At 32.1% G+C, this 13,521-nt stretch overlaps 1 protein-coding gene across 1 annotated transcript; it reads right to left on the bottom strand.

The window, feature by feature from the left end:
* Positions 1-140: 140 nt before the first annotated feature.
* On the bottom strand, positions 141-13,269 carry CAH1 (carbonic anhydrase 1; the record flags this gene model as incomplete). The annotated part of the gene is made up of 4 exons (XM_088242039.1): positions 141-1,222; positions 2,443-2,664; positions 6,957-7,174; positions 13,036-13,269. Coding segments are annotated over 4 exons (812 nt in total), but the record flags the coding sequence as incomplete, so codon positions are not given.
* Positions 13,270-13,521: the final 252 nt, after the last annotated feature.

Raw genomic sequence — 13,521 nt, 5'->3', positions numbered from 1 at the left:
CTGGCTTATGATTGAAAGGCACATATTTAAAACACTATTTAGTCTTTGCTCTTTACATTTCAGTTTGTTGAATCAGATCTGGGAAAATGTTGAAACCCTAATAATAATACCAATCCTTTTTGTGTTAATATTTCTTATAATTTTGTGCATAATAATGCTTCACTTAGTTTTACTTAAGTAACTTGTTGTATACCTTTTAACCACTGTTTAATATTATTGTTACATACTCTAAATATATCCTATAAAAATATATACTCTACTTTCCTAAAACAAACCTAACTCATAAATAAATTTTATTATATGTACAACCAAATATTAAGGCCAAATATTGGTCATTGCTCCTCTCCTATAGTTTTCTACGTTCATTTCTACTTATAAGCATTAATGATGCATAAAACATGTTCATTCGAATTTGAGGAATCAAGCAAACCCACAGGGCAAATTTGTTTAACAAATAAATAATTAAAACAAAAATCTATCTGAAATGTTCAACTTTATTTTGAATATTCATTGCTGTCTTACAAAACTGTTCACTAAAATTACAATGTTTTAGTACAACAAACATTAAAAGAATTGTGGAACATTTCCTATAGTTAAAGTCAAATATATTTGATGCATCAACGTAATACATATTTCAAAACACTAGCAATATTAGCATGAAAATATTAGAATTATTTTTCTCGAGACTACATTGGTATGAGGAGAGAGAATTTACATTTTTAAAACATTAAGAATAGTACGCGCAGCTACACTGATTAGGTACTGATCATTACTACTGTTCTATAAAAAATATCATATTTAATTGAAATACTTTGCAATAACCACTATTACATAACACAATATTATCCTAATAAGTTAAAATATTCTTAAAAGCAGCATACTTTAGTAGCACTTGTGTAATTGTTTTCCGAGCAATTATTGTAGTGTTTTACCGGTTACAAGCTCTGGGAAAGAAGGTGTTCTATTCCTCTATTCCTTGCCATAATAACGGAATGGTTAATTGGTAAAGTTCAAATATGTGTAGTCTCTTCGGAAGTTGATACATGTATTATATGATGTGATGTGACGGTGAGTGCATCTGATTTCAGTTGCAACCGCAGTCGCGCAGCTCTCTGTTTCCTAGAGGCACAGGGGGGCGGTAGTTGTTGATGACATGGACACCTTCGTCACATGGTCTGTCTTCGTTGGATCCGTATGTTCGTAGAACTCTGAATTTGTTCAACTGAAAATGAAAATAAAAGAATAATTTTCTTCCCTAGCATTTAAAATTGTAATAATTACATACTAATCCAGTTTTTGAGTAGTACAGTGTTTTTGTATTAGGTTTTCACAATCTTTTGTTTACGTACTAACTTTTTTATTAGTAATAAATGTTATTCCTGAATGTTGCCTAGATTATGAGCTTTTCCAGATTGTTCTCAGTACAGCAATGATACTCAATAGCAGAGATCCTATGATTGGCATTGTGTCACTCAATACTTGAATGATTATTCCATCGGAACTTGTCTTTGATTTAGTGTTGTTTAATATTAGTCTATATCCTTAAATACAAATTCTTGCTTGTTGCATTTAAAATTGGTTTCTATGGAGTCCTCCTTTATGATTGGTATGCTCTTATGAATATATATTATAATCTCTATAAAATATTCATTGAGCCTGGTTTGTAAATTACCTTGCACCTTTTTCGAAAATTCAATGCTTTCTCATTCAAGCTCAAACTCAAACTTTTCATCGTTCTCCACATTTTCTTAGGATCTCCAGTTTCAGTAAGAACATTATTCTTAAAATACAATTTTTTGCTATTTTTTAATGCTTTCGAGTATTTATTTCTTACTGTTTTAAATTATATCCAATCCCTTTGGTTTCTGTGTTATATTTGCTACTTTATATAATCTATATTTTTCATAGTCGGCCTCATGGTGTAATGGTCAGCGCGTTAGCCTGCAATGCAAGAGGCCAGAATATTTCATGGTCCCTGGACTGATACCTGAAGCGTAAGACTGATCATCGTACCTTCATGTAACAAAAATGATCAAGATATGCTGATATTGGTGTATCAATGCAGTACCCTATGCACCATTAGATGCGGAAAGGGAACGATGATATCTTTCATATTGGAGTGAATGTAATTCTTTTGTATACCATTGGTTTGTTCTGTTAATTTTTATTTTTTGTATTGGAATTATATTATTTCTGGAAATAAAATTGTCGCCAAACTTGTCACCCAGTAAATTCATGGTTCCACGAAGGGCCCATATATTATCTTTATTACGTTCAGGAAACTTAACTCTGGTTTTTAAAGTAAACTTTGACAATTTGCGAGCATTGTTTGAGTGTAAGGCGTTCCACAAGGACCATGTTCCTTATTGCAGAGCACAAATAATGTTAAAGAAACATATGTTACAAACTAGTAATAGTTCCGGAGAAAGGTATAACGCATACCTGTTCTGTGGAAACTTCAATGGGTTCCTTGAACAGGATCCATGTGACAGACTCGGTGCAGGGCGGGGTAGTGAGGGAACCTTCGTAGGTCCAGTAGGCCTTGCTATCTGGGAGCAGCTTGGCGGGATCCGGCGAGTCCTTCATGGTGATCTTGTCTCCCCTGTGAGTGATGAAAGGCAGCAGGTCAGCGATCTTCTCCAGCTCCGGATGATGCTTTCCGACCTATAAACAAAATATTCATTAGGTGGGTATGTATTTTTATCACGGAGATAAATAATAGTATTTGAAATATTATGTGGTTATGTCAAGAATTTCGGATTTTATAAACAGGACACATTGTTTAAGAGAAAGAATTAAGCATTTTTCTATTTACTACCAGCTAATTTTACCTATATATGTTTTTTTATAAATTTGCATAGGTAATAAACGGTTTCTTAAATGCGTGGAAACTCTCATCGTACATGAGTATTAATTTAAGTTTTGTTACCTGTAATATTATATTTCCTCAGTATAAGCGAGTTTCGACGGGGATCTAATCTAGTTGGTGACTTTGTCTTCGAAACTTGCCTTTACTTTTAAAAAATGTAACTTAAGTTTGAATTCGTTTAAATAATATTTACCCCCCAAAATAATATGACCCTGAAAACGTAAATAAATATTAAGTATTTATATCGTAGTTTATTTGTATAGGTATTATTTAAATGAGAGCACCATTCAGCACCAGATATATATTTTTTTACATTTTGGTAATACGCACTGCTAAATTAATTTATTGATAAAATATTTATTCAGTTTGAAAACATTTGAATCAATACATTGAATAGGAAAACAATAGATTGAGTTTATGTATTTATTGATTAGAGCGTGTTTATCATAAATATAATAGATTTAATAATAATATTTGGTTTTTATAGTAGTACAAAAAACCCGATTCTAATTATTTTGAAAACAAATTAATACGTTTCGTTATAAAAATTTGCTTTTAAAATACAATCATTAAAAAGTACATAATACTTAAGGTTTCGAAAAAAAAAATTGTCCATTATAAACGTACATAACAATTTTTGTTTTATGCATCCACAAATTACTTCACTTTAAAAATAGTTTTACAAATTTTTCCACCCTTAATTCAAGAATACGTTGACATTAACAGTTTCTTGAACACTAAATAATCAAATGTTTGGATTTTATTTAACCAAATTATGACATAAAAAAATGTGAGGAGCATAATAACTTATCCTATAAACACGTTTGAAATATAGCTTTGAAAATACTTGCTTTCAAAATAAATCTTTCGTGAGTAGTTTTCAGAAGTATGATAAACAGTCGTAATTATCAAGAAAAGTGTAAAATCAAAAATAATCTCACGGGTGCTACAATCAAGAGATGTTATCCAAGATAGAAATCAAAATTGACTCGATATCCTAAGATAAATAAAATATTCTTTTGATAAGCACCGATATTACTTTTCGATTAGCAATAAATAATTATTGTAGAAATTATATAATTTAGAATCTTCAAATGTGAACCAGGTGTTTTTTTTATTTTTTTAATATTGTATTTATCAAAAACATTCAAAAATTAAAATACAAATCATCAAGTCCTACTGAGCTGCATAAAATGCAGTTTGTCAGCAGGTGCTTATAGTTAAGTTCTAATACATATACACAATCATAATATATATACATATGTTGGAATGAAAACAATACGCAAAGCATACGCGAGGCTATTTTTAATGTCTATTTAGATTAAGATTATACACTGAAAAAAGTACTAAAAAAATTACGTTTTTATGTGAGTAAAGAAATGTATCTATTTTAATATTTTTATTTTTATTTATATAGGATTCATCGAGTCTCTTATAATCGTCAATAAAATGATAACCATAAAATATAAATCAATAATTAGTCAATTAAACCTATCAAACGAATAAATTTTAATCAACAACACAGTTTAGATCAAGAACTAAAATCAATAAATTAAAAAAAATCAATAAATTAAAAAAATCAATAAATTAAAAAAATCAATAATTACAAATCTAATGCCAAGCTGTCTTGTCCTGCAAATATTCTTTGACTCTCTATTCTTTACCTCTTTCCAAACAGGCTGTGCTTGACAAAATCTTTAAAAAAAAAATTGTTGGCATAGCCTGAATTTCAAGAGGTACCTTATTGTATTAGCCAAAGGCATTGAAAATCGTCCATTTAATAAATCTACGACGCGACGGTGCTATTTCGGCGGCGTCGCGTCGATGTGTTCCTACAGCAAAGGCAAGCATTCAAGAAGCAAGCGGTGTTATCACTCCTGACTTGAAATGACACACTTGCCATGTCTGCCTAGATACTGCTATTACCACAATCACAATAATTTTAAATAGCTTCTAAGATTGTTTAGATTCAGTTTAGTTAATGCACCTTTATATATATTTAATGCCAATCCACAAGGGATTTCGTAAGCTTGTCGATTTACTTTTTTTTAAAAACATAATTTATTTCTATAATAAAGTACACTGTGCTTCTGTCAAAAATTTACATCAAATAATTTCAATGTTGTGAATTTTATTTTATTAATCAATACTGCATTAAAATTCGTCAGTAATTCATTTTTATTTACTTTTTGTAAAGCGGATTAATTAGAAAATGATTTTGATAGCATTATGTATTTTAAAAATAAAGAAAATCTTCTTCCAAACGGTGCAGTGGGCCTGGTAAAATATTTAATATTTTTTTGTATGTGAAACATCAACAGGCTAAAAAGGAAAATTAATGAAGATTGTATTTTAAATTTTAATATTGTAGGTACCTGTGTCGTCTTATTTAGTAATTTTCTGGTATCATGAAAGTACTTACTCCAAACATCTAAAATAACATTTCTCTTAAACATATATATATATATGCATATTTCACTACTATTGAAGTTAATTATATGTATGTGATGTTTCATTTGATAAACCGGAATGTATGTTTCTGGAGTGAGCTGTCATCGCTGTATCGTAATATAAAGCGCCTCTGATTGCATTATTCTGGTTCTAATTTATTTCAAACAGTTCTGCAGAAGTCGTTTAAATTTATACGATCCAAATTCCGATTCCAAATAAAACTTTGCTTATTTTTATTGTTGTCACGAGTATGTTTGTGAATCGATTAATAAATATTCATATTATTTGAATGAATGTGTTAGAAAAAATATAAAAATGTCTAATAGGTAACCTGTACAGTTCTACTTTTCATTATTATTTTGAACAAATCTTATTAAACCAGACCTAGACAAAATCATCAAGGCATAATATAATAAACATCCGTCTGCAGTATGTAGGTATGTAGTAGTAGACAGTAACACAAACCTTTACAAATAAAAACAGTACCATATTTCGTATTGTTAACATTCAACTCGATTCGATACATTATGTGGTTAGTTTAAATTCCACTTAAAGGATTCTTGATTTGTAAATATCACCAATTATGCTGTGTTGGTATCCCAAGGTTAACCAACCAAAAACTTATTCTAAAAGAGTTTTTTTTAATCATTAGATTATTTTTAAAAAAAACATCGAGTCCAGCTACGAATCTATTAGCTGAATTATTTAAAGAACAGAGCGAAGCCCTATAAAATTATTTCGCGTTAGTTTTTAAGGCGTAGCTTCAGCAATAAAACTTTTATTGGCTTTTCAAGGTTTTCCAGATACATTTTTCTCCATCTTAAATCTAAAGATTACAAGCTTTTTAATAACTGTAGTATAGACCTATTATGCCAGTGTATCTATTATAAATAATGTATGTATGTTGTAGAAATGAAACTAATCTTCGTGAATTAGTTTTTGTAAGCATATTGAAAGTACTAGTTTTTGGTACCAAACATTTGTTCCATTGTGATTTTTATTCATTTACAAATTATTGATTTATAAATCATTCGTTTTAGGATAGATTGCCTATAAAAAAAAATTTTTTTTTAAATAATTTTGATTTTAAAATGTTATACTTTTATTTTGTTTAAGTTGCAGATACATATTTTACAAATAGTTACAAAATATGTGGTAATTATTATATCTGTGTTATATTATTAACACTAATGCATGTGCATCCGATGAACTATTAATTTATAATTACATTTATTGCAACAGTGAGGGAAAACATTATTGAGAAGGGAATACGGAAGACTAGGCATTTACAGGGCTTATGACCTGTTATTAGCTGGTTAAAGTGGACACTATACACACCGTGTAACATTCACTATTTTGCCCATGTTTAAACATCCACATTTCCTCAACTCTTCCACAACTCTTCAACAGAGATGTATTTGTTTGTAAAAAATGAAAAATAGTATTATATTTAAATGTTTTTTTTGTTTTTAATGAAGATTACGTATTAAAAAAAAAAACGGTATCGTTCTTTATTTCATTCGTGCACAGACTTAAAGATGCCCGCTTAGATCAAAGCACTCGACGCGATGTTTGAAGGAAAAGTTAACCTGGAGTTTAATTTTTAGAATTAGATTGTGATTATAAGTTGGCATACCTTGAGGAAGACGCCAAGCACAGCGAGCCCGTCCGGGTGGCCCCCGGCCTCGGCTAGAGAGCCGTACTTGGTGGCGTTCCAGTGCACGAGGTGGAGCTCGGCGGAGTAGGCCTTCCCGTCCACAGTGTGCTCCGAGCCCCGCCCGTCCGAGCAGCCCCAGTGGCAGTGGAACTGCGCCAGGCGGTACACCGCGCCCCCCAGGGGGCCGCCGCGCAGCTCTGCAATCAGACAGATCTAATTTACAACTGTACATCTTTTGACTTAAATAATAGATAATATAATATAGAATTTTATATTTTATTTTGCTAAATGCGACATATCTCGATCATCTGTTAGACGAAGGTAAGGTGATCAGTCTAACGCTTCAGGGCCCATATTACAACGGGAAGTTAACAGAGTTATCTTCGGTTGTCTTTAAAGTAAACCCGAATTTTCCGTACGAAAGTGTGTTAAATAAACCTCGTGTAGTTAAACATGTTTGAAAAATATGTACCAAATTTTCATACAAAAAATCGATTTTACTTTTTAAAAGGTTGAAGATAACTCAATTAACTTCTCATTGTAATCGGGGCCCTGGTGCCAGTCCATGGACAACGAAATACTTCAGTGTAGAACCACCTTTGAAATCAAATATTTCATTCCAACCTTCCCAGGAATCTAACCCGGGACCTCAAGAACGGTAGTTGATGTAAGTACATCTCTGGATTAAGTATATTTTGTCTGTGTTCGGGTGGTCGAAGAATACAGCTCTGTGAATGAAATAGAACCAGAATCCTGGACGTTTGGAGTTTTTTCGACTAAATGGCTACTCTCAAGTAAAAATCCTAAAAAATAAAATCGAGCGGAGAAAGGCCCGTCTTTTAGTTCATTGGTTGGCTCGTTCGCCTTCTGATCAACATTCAATACTTGTATCCAATTGTCTCTGGATTTGCACCTGAAGCGTAAGACTGATGTTCTTACCTTTAAAGTAACAAAAATGATAAAGATATTCAACATTTGAAGCATTTGTGCCCTATGCAACATCGGATGCGAATAACGGTTTGACGATGACGAATTATTATAATTAAAACTTTTGTTTACTACTATACATTTCTATATAAGTATATGAAACTTTTTAGATAAATAAAGATATGTAAAGACCACATATTTTAATGTTTTTGCTTCAAAAAATATAAGTACGAGACCCTAGGCAATTTGTAATATTTTGATTTCCGAATAAAAAAAACAGGACATCACTTTACTTACAGAGGGATAGTTTTCTTTTTTGTTTTGCATTTCTGAATGTTTTGCTTTTGATGTGTCCAAAAAATATAAATAAATAAATACGTTTTTACTATATTAATTGAATCACAATGTTTATCTGATAAAAGAATCGTAACTCCGATTTTATAAATAAAATCTTTAAAATAAGTGTTAAATCTTATTTTTATTGATTGGCCTTAATATACAAGAAGTTACTACCCGAGCGATAGAAAAACAAAATAACCGATTTATTTTTTACAAAAATAGATCCACTCGTAGAAGGAGCCTTCTTAGTTTAATTTTTTTTAGATTGTGAAACAAAAGCTGTTTATAATTTAAAAAGTGTAGGTGTTTAAGAGAGTTTATTTATTTCAAAAAAGAATTCAGTTCTGTGTATTTTGTCGTCCTGGCGTCATTATCTCTCGAATAATGTCTCAGTATCTACATATTTGAGTTTTGTTTTCTCATAATAATTATGTTTATTCAAGTCATAAAAGCGACAATAGGAACGGTATTCAAATGAAATGTAATGCTTATTGCTGTACGCCTGAAGTTAATCTCACTTGGATTATCACAGAATAAAACGTTTCAGTATTTTTCACAATTCCGTGTATTCTTCTGTTAGGTCACATTGACCGGCTGTGTCTACGTTTAATATTATGCACATTATCAAATACCGAATTACGTAGAATGCGAGAAACCAACACTTATAATCAGTACTTTAATTATCATTTTGTGTTTTCAAAGTTTTTAGTAAACACGTGCAATGCAAAACATCATGCATTTTAAATACATAATGTTGTATGCATGTCATTAAAAATATCAACGCCAACTTAGCATCTTCGCGCCCCATCGCATAATATGATATTTGCCGTTTAATTATTTAAAAAGATTTCCTTGTTATTATTTACTACCTTTTTGAAGAAATTATTTTTTAAATTAGTTTTGTCGTTTAACGAAAAAAATTTCCGATGGAATGATGTCTTTTTTTTTAGGTAAAAAGTAGCCTGATAAATTGCCGGACCTCCAAATATCATTATGCAAAAAATACGACCATCCTTTATTCTAAGTCGACATAGCATCGTTATTCTGTTTAAATATTAATTCAATTTTCCACTAAGAATTTTCCCGAGAGAGAAATATGTTTTTTTGGGATGAAAAGTTGCTTTTAACACTTGTTAGCTCTTCGGCTATTCCTGTTAAAAATCACGTCAATCGGGTCCTCCGTTGCTACGTGAAAGAATAATTCATTTTTCCACCAGCAGTTTTCCTGGGGGAGTGATTTTTTTTCAGGATGAAAAGTAGCCTATTTCACTTTTCATCTCTCTGGCTATGCAAAAAATTACGCCAATCGGTCACCCCGATGTGATGTAACGGAAACACAAACAGGCAAACACACTTTCTGTTATGATGATACTGGTCCAAACCATCACATAGTATAGATTTCTTTTTTACATAAAGGAAGGTTTTGATGAGTTGAAGCTAGTTTGAATTCAATATTGCTGTTGAAATGCCGTGATTTTTATCTGTCAAAATGTTGAGAAAATATTCTGATATGGAGTTAATTTATAATTTAATTAGTCTAATTGTCATATAAGCTCTTTTTTATCATACTTTTCACTGATTATAGGCAAAGACATGTAGATTATAAATAGGTTTATAGACATTTGAAACAAAGTATCATGTGATGGTGACGTGCTACTTAGGATCTCTATAAAAAGTTTTATTTTCGTTTTAGGGTTGATTGAATATGAAATCTAATCTACAGTTTCATATGTGGATACTACCCTTCCTCCTAAAACTAGCCATATTTATAATGTCATCTAATTACAATAATTAGGAATATAAAATGTTGTTTTTTTTTTAAATGGCATTGGGCTCGAAGAGGTTAGCAATGCTTTGAAATAATATTTATGTAAACAATATAGAATCAAAAGCTACTCGTAACATAATAAAATGGACAAGACATTAATTTACGACAGTCAGGTATTTGTTATTTTTGTACCTACATATTTCTGTTTTATTCTAAACTCTTACATTAACTGTAATAAGATGTGTAAATGTTGAAAATATAAATTAATCGGTTATTTATAAATAATATTATGTATAATCAATTAACATTTTCGTCAGATAATCTTTATACTGGAGGCGTATTGTACAAAAAAATAATCTTTAAACTCGCGATTTTATTACTAACTCGATCGTGCGCATACTAAATCATCGGTTTTATTATTTAGAACTCAAATAGTGTTTTATATAAAACCTCTTCATTATAGATACTAAGACGCAATAAAATAGAAGCAACGTTGTTTTTATTCCTCGGCATTGGATTGAGGCCAACGTTGCTTAACGTCTCGAGTCTCAGTCCTTCCTCACTCCTGTCTGCTCCTCACTTGCTAATGCCATGGGGAATCAAGGTTAATCTCGATCTGTTTTTATATGCGTACGTCTTAACCGCTTCATAGTAAAAATATATTGGAAGGAGTAACTAATAATAACCATTTGAAATGGTACCTCTCAAATATTCTTCCGGACTATACACGGTTTTTCAGGGCCATACAGCGAAACCTCAGAAGAACATTTTTTATGATGTACTTTTAAGAGTATCCTAATGAATTTTTTGGAAAATCGCATTTTTCAATTGAGATTAAAAGCGCATTTGACTAACGCAGCAATGCCACCGGACGCGGACTAGCGAAGTGGCTGGGTAGGCGAAGGGCAGGGGTTTGTGGAAGAGGTGTTAGCCCGGGACATTAAGGATTGACTCCATTTTCAAATTATAATAATTTATAGTTTTCGTAGTAAAAAAAATGTTTTAAAAAAAAGGATTTTTAAGAGTTTCCTCTGAAGTTTAGCGGTCTGGCCCTGAAACACGTGTATGTGATTTATCTGTATTTTTTTCAAGTATAATTGTGATGTTATTACTACTTAGACCAAAAAATACGAACTCCCCGAAAAACAAGTTGATTGGTTTAATGATACAGTGGGGACCGAAGCAATAAATGAAACAGACGTGGAGCCAAAATACCATGTGCGGAGCAAGAGAGCAATAATGAAAATATTCCGGTTATAGCTTGTACGGCTTCCACTTGTATTATGGATTGGCGAATTGAAACGTTATTATGACATACTGCGGGGCATAGCGTCGTCTTACCCTCGACAACGACTCACCATCACCACGTGTTCCGTTATCAGAGTAATTAGATATTGTACTTATCCAAATGAATGTTTGTTCATATCATCAGACTTAAGTGTTTACATTTATCACAATATTTACCTTTATTTACCTACCAACCTCCATCTTCACCTGAAACCCATCTATGTTACCTACGTATATTTCAATACACACGCTATAATTATTTGCAATACCTGTGTTTGTCTATCTCTTTGACGTATCACTAACACTCAATACTGGCGTTAAACATTCTGAAAAACTATTGATTTTAAAGAAAAAAATAAGGAGTTATCTTTAGATGAAGATGCAATATAATTAGCTAAAAATAGATAATCAAATCTTTGTCGCCGATATACATGTGCATACATCAATGCACTATATTTGATGTGCCATTCCATTGGCATTAATTGGATTATGTATCATGTCTTTAGTAACAGAAAAAATAATTAAAAAACGATTTTTTCGTAATTTAAAAAAAAAAAAAAAAAATTACGTACGCAGGTTTCCGTGCCAATAAACTACCATGGAATAAATTTTAAATAATTGTTCGTATTATTTTGTAATTCTGAGTAAAATATTTACTGTAAAAAGCTTGGATGCCGTTAATTTGTTCATTTATTACCTTCAACGAATAACAAATCACATCGATAAAATTTAGTTCGAGGTTTGCATAAAACGTACCTACATAAACTCTACTTCTCTTTAGCTTAGAACGCGAAATACTTGTAAATGTGTTGTTAGGGAAGTGATATTATTAACAATAATTACTGGTGACTTCGACATGCATAATTTCTCTTTCATAATTTCAGCAGAAAAAAAAAACATAAACCACATTGAGGTACATATTATTCGTATGAAGGTACTCGTATATACCGAAGGTCCCCAAGGACGTCGTTGCTATACCGGATATAGGTGATCATACCACACGTGATGTCATACATCAAGCTTGCTTTAAAAAATAAAATCGTACGTACCTACATTGTAAGTCCTTTTTATGCACTGACCCACTAATCATATTAATATTTGAATACAAAGAAACAAGTATCTATGCATATAATGTACTGGTACATTCATACATAGGACGGATTCCACCAATACCTTTATATTTTCTTATTTAATATAAAATAAAAATGGATGTTGTGAGAATGATGATATCACGTGTATAAAGTGATCACTTAAATCGGTCATTTGTGGACGTCTGCATCAGGTTAATGCGGACTTCCATATTCCCTTCTAAAAAATACGTATCAGCTCTCTTTAATACCTATCATTTGTACAATATAATATCTTGGATCGATCTGATAACCAACGATGAAATATAACGTAGAGCTAATACGAATCGAGAACTGTTTATCTCCGTTAAGCTCCATTTGATTTTATATTTTGGCCATGTGTTGAGACGTGATAAATATCTCATCTCATGACCAGGATTAGAACTGCGGAGGAGCAGTTTTGCACTGCTCAGGGCGGGGAAGCTTTCTCCCGAGTGATCGTGAACGTCGGGGCGACGTCGGGGTACGGGGGCACGACACGTGAAGAGAAGAAATTTAGTACCAGGAAATAACCGCATCTTTCTACTAGGGACTAATTATATAATTAGTAAATAAATCCGGGAACTTCTCTACTACCATGAGAAAAGCCACTATCCAGCGCGACATTTACCTGATCCTCTGCCGTTTTCCTCCACCTTCCAACAGTAGCCGGGGTTGACGAGGGACCGAGTCTGGTCTAGGGAGTAGGTCCAGGCCAGGGGTGGCAGCTCCGCTGTTGGCATGGTGCTGGAGGTGGCTATGTCCACTGGACTCTGCCGAGAGCCACTGGCCTCGGGAAACTTTTCTACCCATGTGGAAGGCCCTGTAAAACCGAGCGAATAAAAAATTAAAACAAGTGGAAATACTTATAGAATCTTGGCGGTTACGAAAAAACGGTATTAAGATAACATACAAAGAATTAAGATGACACATCAGAACGCAAAATAAATGGTTTCGTTTTACGTTTCGTTATGTACGAATAGATATGTAAGAGTTTATAATTCAGAGTTTTTAATTCTCTAAACCTATGTTAATACATTAGCCAAGTTATTACCGAATTAAGTTACTTATATTTATTTTGGACGAACCCCCTGTTTTAGTCATTTGTTTTGATGAA

This window comes from Micrasema longulum, unplaced genomic scaffold (genome assembly GCF_059751315.1).
Source record: "Micrasema longulum isolate JH-2025_06_02 unplaced genomic scaffold, ASM5975131v1 h1tg003256l, whole genome shotgun sequence".
NCBI classification, from domain to species: Eukaryota; Metazoa; Arthropoda; class Insecta; order Trichoptera; family Brachycentridae; genus Micrasema; species Micrasema longulum.
This window is presented reverse-complemented; position numbering and strand designations above follow the sequence as displayed.